Genomic DNA, 15,504 nt, shown 5'->3' with positions numbered 1-15,504 from the left:
TAACTTCCCTCTTTGTTTTAATTCTGCATTTTCATGGCAGTTCTATCTTCCCTCTTTGTTTTAATTCTGCATTTCATGGTAGCTCCATCTTATTCCTTCTCTGTCTTTATTAAAAAAAGAGCCCCAACGATCGGTTCCTGACTCTGTCTGAAATCTGAGCCCAGTGGAAGATATCAGGAGGGGGCAGAGAGAGAGGGGGATACAGATGTGATACACATCAATGGCGAGGGGCCAAGTGATTGCTTCTTTCCTACATGGGGGTCCATTCATGTTGTTTCTGGAAAGGACTTTGAAGGGAGTGCCGGCTTTCTCTTCAAGAGAAGAAAGAGGACCTGCCACCGGGATATCATGGACACTTACCTGACTTTGCATCCACCACAGGTAAATCCTCAGACGCTTTTTTATGTGCCTTCTATTGTAACTACTGTACAGTCGGCAGGTTAAGGCTATAAACACCTCTTCTGGTTAGATACCATCTAACAGTTTGCAAGTTTATTTATTTATTTTAGATTTTTATATTCCACTTTTCAGCAGAATACATTCAGATACCCAGAGGGTTTATAATCTAATGCGTTTGTACCTGAGGCAATGGAGGGTAAAGTGACTTGCCCAACATCACAAGGAGCGACAGTGGACTGGAACCCTGGTCTCCCTGGCTCGTAGGCTATTCTCCACAGGACAGGACCAGTCATTGAGAAAGATATATTGTATCTCTGACTCCTGCAGAAGAAGAAGAACTTTAAAATGCATTGATGGCATGAAAAATTGCTCCTGGGTATTTTGGATGGTAGTGTTTGATCTTTGTGGATTTTCCGTGAGGTGGTTGATGGGTACAGGTGCTCCTTCTCAAGCCAGCAGTTTGCTCTGCAGAGCCCAGAATTATCTAAGCCACTGTGAAACATTCCAATATTTCCGATGGATCGTAGGACAAGGAATGCACACAAAATTCTGCTAGTACTGCACCTTTGTTGCTTGGTCAGTAATTTTGGTAACCATGCAGGATTTTTGATGCATTCTGGTTCTCTTGTTGGAGTTCCAGTGAGTAACAGGTAATGCTCCACTCTGTTACAGTTTGCCTTTTTATGGATAGGGTACGTGCATGAGCGGCCTAGCCTGAGAAGAGGCACGTAGACTGGCATAGTAAGATAATATCTGGGCATGCACTATCGGGAGAGGGGCAACACTACGCTAAGGTTGAGAATCATGCTATCAGGGACTGTTCTGGGGTAAGCGTGAACAAACAATTTTGCGGACCTTTTGGGACAAGGTTTGCACCCACAGTACAAGGGACAGGCCTTGAAAAAGTTTGGGAGAAGGTTGGGACACTCAGTATCAGGGGCAGGCCTAAAATAAGACCATGACCCATAATGTCAGTGGCAACTCTGGGATAAGATTGGGACATGTTGTATCTTAAGCACAGGTGTGTGAGAAGGTTTGGAACACGCACTATCAGGGACAAGTCTCGGAGGAGAAAAGCATTTAAATGTTATGTGTATTTCCAAAGCCAGAATACCCTTTCATGCCTGCTGATGACAACTGTGCTTTAATGGCACCTGGAAATGCAGCAGAGTGTTCGTCTTGAAGTCCGGCTCATTCTGCTAGACAAATTCCATTTACGAGTGATGCAGCAGCAATGGCAGACAGAAAGAACTATGTGGAAAAACCCATGCTGGAGCCTGTGCAAATAAGGACCTACCCATATGGCTCTCAAACTTTCTTACACGTTCAGAGAAAATTTGAGTCTGAAATAAAATACAAAAACTGAAACAGAAACAGACTCTAATGCCTACCTAGTCTGCCCAGGTGCCCATCCACACGGCTCAACTCTACAATCTCTAACAGAGATCTCCTGTGCTTGTCCCATGTTTTCTTAAATTCAGATACTGTCCCTGTCTCCACCACCTCCACTGGGAGGCCGTTCCATGCATCCACTGTAAAGAGAGAGATTCCTGCTCAGGTTACCCCTTTTCACTCTCACCCCTTGACCCCCTCATTCCAGAGCTTTTTGTCCACTGAAAGAGGCTCACCTCCTGTGCATGAGATATTTGAATGTCTCTATCATATCTCCCTTATCTCACCTTTCTTCCGTGGTGTACAGGGTTAGATCTTTGTCTATGCTTTAGAACAAAGACCACTGACCATTTAGTAGCCTCCCTCTGGACCGACTCCATCCTGTTTACATCCTTTTGAAGGTGCGGTCTCCAGAATTGTGCGCAGTATTCAAGTGAGGTCTCACCAGGGACTTATACAAGGTCTTGTACAGCGACATTCCTCCTAATAAGCCCTTCTATCCAGTGTTTATCAACCATTTGAAGCCCAAGGCACACCTATGTTAACAAAAATATTATGTGGCACCTAAATCTCCACAGAGAAGGGGGAGATATGTCACAGACTTTTAAATACCTGAACAATTTTAATAATGCACAAACATCAAACCTTTTCCAGTGGAAAGAAAATTGTAGAACGAGGGGTAATGGTATGAAATTCCAAGGGGGTAGACTCAGGGCAAATGTCAGGAAATATTTCTTCACAGAAAAAGTGATGGATGCATGGAGTGCCCTACCAAAGAGGTTGTGAAGACAAGAGCGGCAATGGAATTGTAAAGGATGTAGGATAAAAACAGAGGATCCTTAGTGGCTAAAGGGATGGAATGAAGAAAAGGAGTAACCTGTGTTCAGAGATGAACCGAGACATGTTGGCAGGCAGGCAGGCTAATAATTCAGTGCCCTATTGGTTGGCACCCAGGGCATGCTGGTAATTCAGTGCCTTATTGGTTGGCAGTCAGGCAGGCTAATAATTCAGTGCCCTATTGGTTGGCACCCAGGGCAGGCTGGTAATTCAGTGCCCTATTGGTTGGCAGTCAGGCAGGCTAATAATTCAGTGCCCTATTGGTTGGCACCCAGGGCAGGCTGGTAATTCAGTGCCCTATTGGTTGGCAGTCAGGTAGGCTAATAATTCAGTGCCCTATTGGTTGGCAGTCAGGCAGGCTAATAATTCAGTGCCCTATTGGTTGGCACCCAGGGCAGGCTGGTAATTCAGTGCCCTATTGGTTGGCAGTCAGGCAGGCTAATAATTCAGTGCCCTATTGGTTAGCGCCCTGAGCAATTGCCCTTTTGGCCCACCTGCCTGTGTTAACTGGGGTAACCTGCACAGAGTGGCAGTTACTCGCTGGGCAGACCGGATGGATGACTTGTGTCATTTTTTGGTGTCATTTACTATGTTACTATGTTAGAGCAAATTAATGAAATAGACTACTTCTTAAAAAGCCCGGGCACCCAAAAATGAATCTTGTCTAAATACTAGTGAGTTAAGAGGAGAAGATCATACATAGGCTATGCACTACTGTTTTTCAGTGTTGGTGACTTGCTACAATCACTTGTCTCATCCTTATTGCAGAAATGTGAAAAGTGCTTCTAATTTTTGCATTGCATTTAAAGTAGGATCATTAGTTCTTATGTCAAATTGATAGAGCCCGTAAAATAAAAGCAGCGGACTCTGTTCCAGTCCAGGTGTATTAAATGCCTTAAAACCCACTACCATGAGCGATATATGAACTTATCACGACATGGGTCATAACTGTCGTTGATTAAGAACTGAAGAAGGGGCACAGGACAGAGAGAACCTGACGATGCCCGCGTTTCAATTCACTCCTTCATCAGGACTGTTCACGTGAATGCTCCAAGGCTCTCTCTCTGAGGAAGAAGTGGGTTTCTCGGCCTTATAGATACCTGGACTGGAACGGATTCCGCGCTAAAAAAAAAAATCACACGGCAGAGCTTGAAAAAAATGCACGATGGTGGCCCACTTCACACTGAACCACCATTGTTTTAAAGGTCCATGTGACCCGAACCCCTCCCCTCCCAAAGAACCCAACCCCCCCCCAGGGATTAAGCAAGACCCCATCCCACCCACCATTTCTAGAGGCAGCCCAGCACGGCACTGCTGGGCAAGGTTTCACATTTCAAGTGGATCGGCTTAACAAAGCTCACAAGGGGGAGTTAGGAGCTGCAGAGTTTGTGAATCTGTCACTTCAAATCTGTCCCGGTTTTTGACAGGCACTTTCTGCACAGAGAGTTATGGCGGGGGGGGGGGGGGGGGGGGGGGGACGGACCCTTCTCTCACCGTCACACTAGCAGCAGGGCCAGATGGATCTGACTGTGATGGGCTGCTAAACCTGCTTCCGGAAGGTGCGGACAGTAAGCCTGATTACATAAACAGATACAATAAATACTGCGTATGAGCAGATATGAAATAGACTGCGGCATAGCCTTCAAAGCATACCAAACAACATCTAAACTAAAATGTCTGGGGCGTATTGGTGTTCTAGGGCACGTTGGCATGTGTACGATGCCACCATGCCGTAAGCCAGATTGTAGCTGTCTGGGTGGCAGCGCTGGTTTGGTATGACATGTTTGCCTACATATGTGTTGAGGGTATTTTGTATCTGCGGTAGGGAGGCGTCATGGTGTTCCAGAGCCTGGTGCAATATTCACAGTGCTGCCTTTCTACAGGAAGGGTTTGAGTCCTTGACGTTAGTACTGTTGTGGTGTGATAGGTTTGCTGTGTGGGTGCTGAGTGTCCTTTTTGCAGGGTTTTGTGTTACTTCTCAAAGTATCTGGCCCTGGAAAGTGTTTTTGTGTTGCTGTTCCCGAGGTGGCACCAGAATCTGAATATTTGTTTTTCCTGCTTGGTGAGTTGTCAGGATCAGTGTCCTGGGTCCATTGTTGGCGCAGAATCTATAGGGCGGGGATTCGGTTCTTTCCTGGGTAGGCTCCAGTCTCCACTCTTGTATCCATATAGAAGACTTGGTAGAATGAAGCGCTGGAAGTTTTACCGGGAGGTTGAAACTGGCAGGGTTTTTCTTTAATTGCATAGAAAGCCCTTGGAAGTTTTTCTTCTTGTCTCTTATAGCCAATTTAAAGGCAGGGGGTGGACATTAACAGGTGGAAAAGTCACCCTCCCTTCTCCATTACTTCGGGCTAGAGACGCCGCTCTCCTGGGGGCCCCTCTGCATCTTCTTACAACACTCTTCTGTTAAGGTTTTGCAATAATCCACCTTCTTTTCATTTGTTTTTCTTCTTTGGGGGTGAGTGTAACAAAGACAAGGAAAGAATGCACAACTTCCTGTGGTGATGGTTATGCTTCCTGTTTTCTCAGGACTGCTGGAGCTTTAGTGGTAATCCTGCTGATTTTGAAACTGCCTGCTGGCTGGGCGTGAAACATGGAGAGCGGCCTGACCCGCAGGGGAGTGCGGTCTCTTCCCGCCCAGCTGTAACCCCCCAGGAGTGCCTGGCGCGGGGGGGGGGGCCTCTTCTCGAGGCTCCCTCGGTGCTCACTTCTTATGCTTTTCCCTGGGGAAGGGGAATCCCTGCATTCTGACCGTCACCTCTTGGCGAAGAACAAACTGCCTCTGAGCATCCCACTTTTATCTTCTCTAACCTGAGTTACACCCCAATTACCTGAAGGGCTGTACGACTAAAGCAATATTCTCCGCTCTTCCATTTCTAGTTTTCCAACCAGCACCCTACCAGAGGCAAAAACTGGCAAGAAGCAAGCTTTGAACAGAAACTTTCAAAGTAGAGAAACCCTTGCCCAAAACCCTGCAAGCTAGGACACTGCAGTGCCAGCACATTCTCTGACGCAGTAGATGTGATCCAGTGAAGAGTGTGAGAAAGAAGGCCCAGGTGGATGAAACAGGAATAAGTCTACACCGACACGAGATCACACATCGCAAAGAAAAGCGAGAATGCCTTGGCAGGGGAACATTTTTCTGGACTAGACATTGCACCTTAGGAGGGCCCGGTCTTCGCACATTTCTGTGGCCACGGCAAGGGTCACATAATCTGGCCCTGGCCTCTAAATTTGGCAATTCCTGCGGAATCTCGGGAAGAGAAAGTTTGCAGGGTTGGGAGTCAGTGAACAGAAACACAGAGTCCCTGCCAGCAGTTACTCATTCCCCAGGACCAGGCCTCTCTCCCCACCGCTCCCACTCCACCCCACGTTGACCCTCTCAGGGAGGGCAGGAAGAGGAGAGCAGAGCATCGTGCTGCGTCTGCCTCCTCCTACTGCCTGGGATCTGTTTCCTGGTTCAGGTCTTCAGTCCCCGCCACCCAGGTTGGCAGAAGCAGCAGTCACAGTCCCTGGGGTGGGGGAAGAACAAATCTAGGCTGTTAGGAAGCTAGAAAGCCCTGGGTTGGTCCAGAACTTTCTAATTGATTGCCTGCCGCGTTGATTGGTCCTTGGACCAGAAGGTGGTCTGTAAACAATGTAAAATAAATAAATAGCACAGATTTTACCCCTGGGTTGCCATAGAAAACTGGGGTTTCTGTTGATGGCCAAGCTTCCAAAGGCTATGTCAGGGCTACCTAAGGACATAAGACAGTCAAAATTAAAATGATCGGATTCTTCAAAGCAAACCGTGGAGAAGTGGGTTTCCTCAACCCATTAACAGACGTGATCCTGCTGTCTCTCTGCTACCCTCACCCCACTCTCCCTCTCCTCCCCACGCTCTCCTCCAAGCCTTTTACTTCCCATCCCCGCTGGCATTTAGCCTGTGATTTGGGCAAACCTGATCATTTTCCTTTCATCTCATAAATGGGAGTTTAGCTCCTGAAAGCTCGTCAGAAATATATTCTTAGTTTAATAATAATAATAATAATAATAATAATAAAAAGAGGTCACGTGCCACCTTTTGAAAAAAAACTTTATTGCCACCTAAATTTTCGAAACTCTTCACATAGAGGCTAACATCACTTTTGCCTTTATGCTAAGTACAGGGGACCCCCAGTCAACCCCTTCTTAGTTACAAATAAAGAGACTAAGGGCCTGATGTGCTAAGCATTTCCCCCTCCAAAATGGGGAGAACGCTTTAGTATGCCCGGCCCCCTAAATGTTCCTGACGTCAGCTGAAGACAAAGGGCGAAAGCCGACTCCCTAATTCAGCGGTTCCAGAGCAATGGCCGCTCGGCAGCATCCAGAGCGGGCTCTGCAGAAGAGGGTGGCTGCAGGGAGCCGCTGGCACGGACACGCTGCGCCTTTCCTGGATGTCTGCTGAATTGCAAAACCGCGTTGTGTCACCACCTCTGCGAGCACCACCACAACAGGAAAGCACAAATCCAAATCATAACTGCCCTCCCTTAGGAGAGCCTCAGGCCTGCAGATCCCTTCGGGCCAGGACTGGGGCTCTCGTAAATCTGATGATGTCTCAGTCAAGCAGGGTAGAGACACTGGAGATCTCCAGTCTCAGAAGAAAGGAAAAAAAAAAAAAAAAGAATTTAAGGGACTTTTAAAGATACCGCGGACAGTCGGTGACGGTACCTCCGGAAAAATACAGTGAGAAAGCCAATGTAGGTGACGAGCAAATGCTAGGCCTAAGCAGCCCACTCTGGCTGCATCATCGCACCACTGCAGACTTCAGGATTTCCAACTTGCCGCCCTGGAGCACCTCTGCTGGCTGAGCTGGTAGAAGGTCTCCATCTGCCGTCTCCTCCCTTTGCAACCTTGCTGCTCCTTTTCGTCCCCTCTGTCAGTCGGCTCTGTTCCAGGCTCTGTGCGATGTATTCCTCTTTGCTGCAGCTTGCTGGGTCCCCCCACTGCGTGGATGCATTTGGCATTGCAGCTTGTGGTCACTGTCCTGCGTTTGGCGCTGATGCAGCCTGCACGCTTGGCACTGCGCTGATGCAGCGGCGGAGCACAGCGCTCAGCCTTTGGGATGGAAGGGAATGGGCACGGAAACGTAAAAAGGTGAAAAACGCATGACAAGTGCTTCAGTGCTTGCCGGAGGGGCCCCCATGGCATCCCTGAACGTCAGAGGTTGTATAAGAAGAATACACAAGTGGAAACCTGCAAAAAATAAATTAAAGAAGTGCAGATTTTGTCAAACATCTGCCTGCATGGCTCACTCTCTCTCTCTCTCTCTCTGCTTCTGGGACCCAGGGAGGGGATCCGCAGGCCTCGTGCTCTGTATTTCCGTGTCCCCTGATTGTGCGCTCACTCTCTGCTCCCCAGCCTTGCACTCGCTCTTTCTCTGCTCCAGGGAAACCAGCAGGGAGATTCCCCCATGCTTGCGCTGGTCCTGTGACAGAGGAGCCTGCATCCACTGCGAGACAGACATGTTTGCATTGTTGGGAGTCCTCCTTTGTCCAGAAATTACTCTTGCACTGGGAACCCTCCTTTCTTGGGAGCCCTCCGTTGGCAGCCTTCCTTATGTAACTGTCTTTGTGTGCTACTGTTCCTCTTGTGTTGGGAGCTCTCTTTTGTGTAGCAGTGTTCTTGTGTCAGGAGCTGTGAGTCTTGTGTTGAAGGTCTACCTTTGGCTAGCTATGGCGCCTTCTTCTAGCCAGAAGACACACTTGTGTTGGCAGCCTTCCTTATGTAAATGTCTTTGTGTGCTACTGTTCCTCTTGTGTTGGGAGCTCTCTTTTGTGTAGCAGTGTTCTTGTGCCAAGAGCTGTGAGTCTTGTGTTGAAGGTCTACCTTTGGCTAGCTATGGCGCCTTCTTCTAGCCAGAAGACACACTTGTGTTGGCAGCCTTCCTTATGTAAATGTCTTTGTGTGCTACTGTTCCTCTTGTGTTGGGAGCTCTCTTTTGTGTAGCAGTGTTCTTGTGCCAAGAGCTGTGAGTCTTGTGTTGAAGGTCTACCTTTGGCTAGCTATGGCGCCTTCTTCTAGCCAGAAGAGACACTTGTGTTGGCAGCCTTCCTTATGTAAATGTCTTTGTATGCTATTGTTCCTCTTGTATTAGGAGCCCTTTTTTGTGTAGCGGTGACTCTTGTATTAGAAGTCTGCCTTTGGGTAGGTGTTGCACCCTCTTCTACCCAGCAGGGATGCTTGTACTGGGGGTCCTCGTTGTGTAGCAGTCTTTACATATTGGGAGCTCTCTTACAGGCAGCTGTGACTTTGGGTCGGGAATCCTTTCACCCCTGTTCTTTTATCAGGATCTTTTGGGCAGATGTGGCCTTAGTGTTGGTAATCTATTTTGTGAAGCAGAGTCCTCCATTCTGCAGTGGAAAAGAAAATCAAAATTGCTCATTTTTCCAAGTCATAAAATATGCTGTAGCCTTTTAGTTGGGGATTTTGATTTTAAGGAGAACGTACTAGTTCCTTTCTCTTTACAGAGTTCATAGCCAGATAACAGCAGGTCTCAGGAGCAGAATTACTAAGAGGTGTGCATGCATGTGATATGGAGGGAGAATGGGAGGGTTGTAATGTGTTAATGAATGTAACATGGACTTTACCTTTCTATTCATGACAGCATCACCCAATCACCATCACTGTTTGAATTCAGTGTCTTGGACTTTTGTGTCGCATTAGTTACAAATCACTTAACTGTCTGCTTGATTAGCAGTGGCTTTATCTGGGGTCCTGCCTTGTCTTCCTTCCATTTCTGTTCCTTTCCCAACTGTTTTTCTAACACTATTGTTATTGCGGCTTGCAGCACTAGCTGTTGGCTTCCCCTACTAGTTGTACACATACAGGGATCCTATTGGGTTTCCCCCACTGCATTTTTGTCCTTAATATAGGAACTACAATGATTTGTCCCAATTTTGTGATGAAAATGGAGTGTTCCCAAGAAAGGATACAGAGGACCTTTAGAGAGATCTCCGGCGGGGAGCCTGCAGGAAGGAGGTGGGAGCAGCAGCTCTCCTCCCTGTGAAATAGAATCCCTTGTTACTGGAGGGTTCATCAGAGGATTTCCAGATGTTTTCTGGAATCCCAGGAAGCAGCCCACCATGTAGCTGTTACATAAAAACAACACTCATGCCCTAATATAATAATGGGCTCCTCTAGAAACTTCCATTGTCCATTCTCCATTACAGCATTTTTTGTCATTGCACATAAAAACTTGAAAGTCCATATTTAATTTGAAGATAGATATCCCACTGTGATGAATTTGAGCTTAGATGTTTCAAGCCTACCCATCCCATGCCAGCCATGAAGTGGAAGGAAGAGTCTGGTCTGCCGCTAGCAGTGTGAGAGCCATACTGGAACCAGCATCTCCAGGCATTGGGGGTCTGCTAGAGGAAATGGTGGCGACTAATCCACGAAGAGCTTTATCCATGCAGAGAGAGCATTTTGGGGAGCAGCAAGATTCACTGCCAGTCTCAGGAGAAACCCCTAAATGGTGAAGTTAGAGAACCTATGAAGGGAAACCTTCATTGGCACAGTCTTATGCTTAATTATTGGAAGGGATTTAACTTGAGGGGCTGCATTGGATGCGTGGAATGAGCTGACCCAATACCTATTAAATGTACAGAATGTGAAATTGTCACAAGAGAAGATATTCACAGTGGAACACAAATCCCACGTGACATATACTGTAGTATATCTTTGCCCTTGGAGAGGAGACGGCTGAGGGGAGATATGATGGAGGTCTTTGGGATCATGAGAGGCCTTGAATGAGTGGATATGAATCGGTTATTTGCACTTTCGATTAGTGGAGGGACTGGGGGGCATTCCATGAAGTTGGCAGGTAGCATATTTGGGACTAGTTGGAGAAAGTTCTTTTTCACTCAACACAAAAAAGCTCTGGATTTGTTGCCAGAGGATGTGGTTGGTGCAGTTAGTGTAGCTGGGTTCAGGGGGGGTTTGGATAAGTTCTTGGAGGAGAAGTCCATTAATGGCTATTAATCAAATTTACTTAGGGAATAGCCACTGTTATTAATTGCATCAGTAGCATGGGATCTTCTTAGTGTTTGGGTAATTGCCAGGTTCTTGTGGCCTGGTTTGGCCTCTGTTGGAAACAGGATGCTGGGCTTGATGGACCCTTGGTCTGACCTAGCATGGCAATTTCTTATGTTCTTATATTCTTGTAAGAAAGAGTCCCCCTCCCTCATCTAGAGTTAGAGGGGCTGCATAAATACAACTTTTGGTTTGCACAGTGCGTTAAAACGGTTATAGATTACTGTTCCCTCTTTCTGCTCAGGGAAAACCTTTCGGGATTTTGTTGTAGCCCTAGACGAGTTCTGGCTTCATGCCTGCTCCTATACAGTCACCTGCCCTCTCATGCTCTGACCATTTCCCCTTTCTCAGTGGCCACACAACCCATTGAGGGAATTTCCAGCTAATGCAGACTGCATTCTGAATCACATTCTCCTAAAATAACCTTTAACGCTTTTAGTGAATTACTGCCAGTCCATTCCGCATTGCATCTGCCAAGGCCCTTGCCCTTTCAGCTGGGTCTCCTCGTCTTCTACGGCGAATCTTTGCCCAGTCCAGTCTCACACAAAGCTGGAGTGAGGCGTTTCCCTTGGCCCTTTATTTTCCTGAGTTGTTCAACATTTATAATGCCAAAGAAGTCCCACAACTCTGCCTTCTTCTGGGCTGAGAAGGAGTTTTAATCTGTGGGGCTATTCGGCTTTGGCATGAGTGGGTGGAGGCATTTTGGACAGGTCGTCTCCACTTCAGCAGACCTAGTGGGGATTGCATAGTCAATATTTCATAGCAAAGTAAATCTCGGCTTTTGCTAGTGGTGAACTATGTGGCCACTTCGCATTATGGGATCCATTTTGTTTCATTTGTTGTTCCTTAAGTAAAAAAGTTCACCTTGAGATGTTTGCAGTGTCCACTGATGGAGTGAAATCTTCCCCCTCTCTTTTTTTTAACCTGACAGTTTTCTTCCAGCTCAGCCAGAAACTGCTCCAGCTAGGGCTACAGTGGCATGAGGCCTTCATTTACAACCCTCTAGGTTGTTTTACCCCCACTTCTTTCTCCAAAGCTCAGCCATCCTAGTGTCCTCTCTTGGCAAGGGGTCCCCAGACCACTGCTCCCTCTGAAACCTGACATGGATACGGCCTGAACTCCCCTCATAAGCGTCAATGCAAACGCTGCCTCCTCAGCACACCCCAGCCCTTGAGGAGCAGAGGCCAGTTCCAGGAAAGACCTTCCTTCTAATACAACTAGCCCCAACACGAACAATCTTTCAGCATACGTATTTATTTATTTAGAGTTTTTCTATACCGGCATTCGTGATTAAAAATCACATCATGCCGGTTTACATATAACAGGGGGTGTGAACACAGAAATGGAACATTAACAAGTGCAAAGAATACATCACCCCTTTATTATGACATTGGCTCTATTTTGGTATTTCATTCTTTTTTCTAAAATTTGGTTCTTCTCTTCCTCCAAAAAGTGGTCTGATGAGGGTTTTATAAAGTGGAAGGATGAACTCCTGTTTCTTGCTTCCATCACCTGTTTAGTGCCCAAATACAAGAATCTCACAGGTCACAACTATAGCCACTGTTGCATATATCATCTCAAACTGCTCTCCCCCAGACTCTTCCCTGCTATTCACCCTCAATTGCCTTTTGAACAAGTTTAATTTTGAATTGACCATAGGTGCTTCAAACAAATTATTGCTTTCATAAAAGCTGGTTTTCAGTATCAACAGAAAACCAGTGCAGCGATGACCGACCACTCTGCTGCCTATGATATCGTTCTGCATCATGAGTTGTTGCTGAAGACTACTTGAAGTCCTTTCCTACCTGGTGGACCTTGACATTGATATTTAGCTCCTGAACACATTACCATGACTCCTAGACAGATGTGCATTTAATCTGTCCTTAGAAACCTCCAGTTATGGAGATTCCTCCAACTTGTTACAATGCTTATCGAAAATGTTCTTGCTAACGTCTAACCTAAATCTCCCTTGCTGCAACGTAAGTCCACTACGTTTTATCCTATCCACAACGGAAATGGAAGAACGATTGATCACTGTCTTCCTTCCTTTTATAACTAATTCCCATCCCACCCGATCCTGAACCCAACCAGTGAGTCCTTAGACCACAAAAAAAAAAAAAAAATAAAGATGTCATAAATACTGGACAGAACTCAAAGCCTCCTTAAAATAACAAAGAACATAAAAAAAAACTCTCTCGCCCTTTAGGCAATCATATAATGAACAAAATACAGCAAAATTCCAGTTGGAGGCGCCATTTAAACCAATGCAGGAATGGCTCCCAAACGAGCACATGGACAGATACTTTATCCCCTCTCACCGCTGATAGGTATGAAAGGTTATGTAGAGCCCACAGTCTGCCTAGGACAGTAGATGATGCAGGGGGAAGTGGCCTTTTCCACTGCAAGGACACTGCTTGCCTGGCTGCACACAAAATGTGATTTATAAAGTGAGCATGGGCATAAGACCAACTTGGAAAATGGGAAGATAGGAGATGCAATCGGGGGTCAAATTCCAGCTTCAAGGATGTCATTTCCCAAATAATATTTTCTATCCATTCTCGGGCATGTCCTTCCTTCCTTTTTCAATTTGAAGACTGCGGTCAGGCCACCCAATGCTCACTGTGTCATCTTCTCTTTCACACTCCTTCAGTTACTTCTCCTAAGGTCGTATGCAAAAAGTCAGGCGGAAAAAAGAATTGCCAAAGAGGTAAAGCGAGGTGACAAAACACAGATATATCAGAGAAAGGAGAAAGGTGCGAAGTGGCATAGTGAAATGAAAAGGAGTCAAAAATCAATGGGGGGAGAGTGACAAAGAAATGGCCAAAATATTAAACAAATACTTCAGTTCGGTTTTCACTAAAGAAGACCCTGGAGAAGGACCGACGCTAATTGACAAGACTATGGTTGGGGGAGGAGTAGACAAAACTCCATTTACAGAAGAGAATGTATGGGAAGAGATAGGAAAACTGAAAGTGGACAAGGCCATGGGGCCGGATGAGGTTCCCAGGATGTGCTGGCGGGTCCGGAAGGACCTGGGCAATAGATCCCTGGAAACGGGAGTGGTGCCACAAGATTGGAGAAGAGCAGTGGTGGTCCTGCTTCATAAGAGTGGGAGCAGAGAGGAGGCCGGAAATTACAGGCCGGTTAGCCTCACCTTGGTGGTGGGAAAATTAATGGAGAATTTGCTGAAGGAAAGGATAGTGAACTATATACAATCCATTCCAATGGGTTGCTTGACCCGAGGAAGCATGGATTCACCAGGGGAAGGTCCTGCCAGACAAATCTGATTGATTTTTTTGATTAGGTGACTAAAGAATTAGATCAAGGAAGAGTGCTCGATGTGATCTGCTTAGATTTCAGCAAAGCTTTTGATACAGTTCCGCACAGGAGGCTTATGAATAAAATTAGAAGCTTGGGAGTGTGTGCCAAGGTGTTGGAGTGGATTACAAACTGGTTGATGGATAGAAGGCAATGGGTGATGGTAAATGGAACCTACTCTGAAGAGAGAATGGTGTTAAGTGGAGTGCCACAGTGATTGGTGTTGGGACTGGTTCTGTTCAATATCTTTGTGAGCGACATTGCATAAGGGATAGAAGGTAAAGTTTGTCTGTTTGCGGATGATACTAAGATCTGCAACAGAGTGGACACGCCAGAAGGAGTAGAGAGAATGAGACGTGATTTAAGGAAGCTTGAACAATGGTTGAAGATATGGCAGCTGGGATTCAATGCCAAGAAGTGTAGAGTCATGCATCTGGGGTGTGGTAATCCAAAAGAGCTGTATGTGATGGGCGGTAAAGGGCTGCTGTGCATGGAGCAAGAGAGGGACCTTGGGGTGATCATGTCTAGCAATCTGACAATGGCGAAGCAATGTGACACGGCATTAGCTAAAGCCAGAATGCTGGGCTGCCTAGAGAGAAGATTAAGCAGTAAGAAAAAGGAGGTGATAATCCCCTTGTACAAGCCCTTGGTGAGGCCTCATCTGGAGTATTATGTTCAGTTCTGGAGATCGTATCTCAAGAGGGACAGAGGCAGGATGGAGTCAGTCCAGAGAAGGGTGACAAAAATGGTGAGGGGTCTCCATCAATTGACTTATGAAGAGAGGTTGAAGGACCTAAATATGTACACCCTGGAGGAGAGGAGGTGCAGGGGAGATATGATACAGACCTTCAGATACCTGAAAGGTTTTAATGATGACAAACCTCTGTTGGAAAGAAATCAGTAGAACTAGGGGTCACAAAATGAAACTCCAGGGAGGACAACTCAGAACCAACATCAGGAAATATTTCTTCATGAAGAAGGCGGTAGATGCCCTTCCGGAGGAGGTGGTGAATACAAAAACAGTGAAAGGGGCAATGGAAAAACCCTGTGGGTCCCTAAAGGCTAGAGGATGGAACTGAAAAAAAGAGTGCATGGAGGTAATTTGCTGATGTGGCAGTTACTACCCTTTACCAATAAGCCTTCATGCTGTTGATGTAACTCCAATATTGCTCTCTGCTTCAATGGTAGGGAGAAAAGAAAAAAAGGGGAATCAGATTCAGACAGCAACCAACAAGGACACTAAATTTTAAGGTCTGGGAAAACAAATAAGCTTGGGGGTAACTTGCTGATGCAGCCTTTACTACCCTTAACCAATAAGCCTGATACCTTTGATGCTACCACAAGACAGACTGGATGGACCATTTGGTTCTTTTCAGCCATCATTTCTATGTTTCTATATTATCCAGACCTCTGATTGTGTAATCAGTTTTGTTGCTTTTTTTCTGGTTTTTCCACATCCTTCCAGAAGTTTGGGGGGAGGGGAGCCCCAAAAACCAACATAATATT

General features: G+C 46.3%; 1 protein-coding gene across 2 annotated transcripts in view; it reads left to right on the top strand.

The window, feature by feature from the left end:
- The first annotated feature begins 29 nt into the window (after window positions 1–29).
- Window positions 30–15,504, top strand: part of SPI1 (Spi-1 proto-oncogene) — a 48,779-nt gene continuing 33,304 nt past the window's right edge. For both annotated transcript variants that reach the window (XM_029582624.1, XM_029582623.1), the window contains exon 1: window positions 30–381. In XM_029582624.1, coding sequence (XP_029438484.1) covers window positions 349–381 — 33 coding nt within the window. In that variant the 5' untranslated portion in view covers window positions 30–348. The remainder of the gene's footprint in view (window positions 382–15,504) is intronic.

The sequence above is a fragment of the Rhinatrema bivittatum genome, chromosome 17 (assembly GCF_901001135.1).
Source record: "Rhinatrema bivittatum chromosome 17, aRhiBiv1.1, whole genome shotgun sequence".
Lineage (NCBI taxonomy): Eukaryota > Metazoa > Chordata > Amphibia > Gymnophiona > Rhinatrematidae > Rhinatrema > Rhinatrema bivittatum.
Note: the sequence above shows the minus strand (reverse complement) of the source record. Positions and strands in the feature narration are given on the sequence as shown.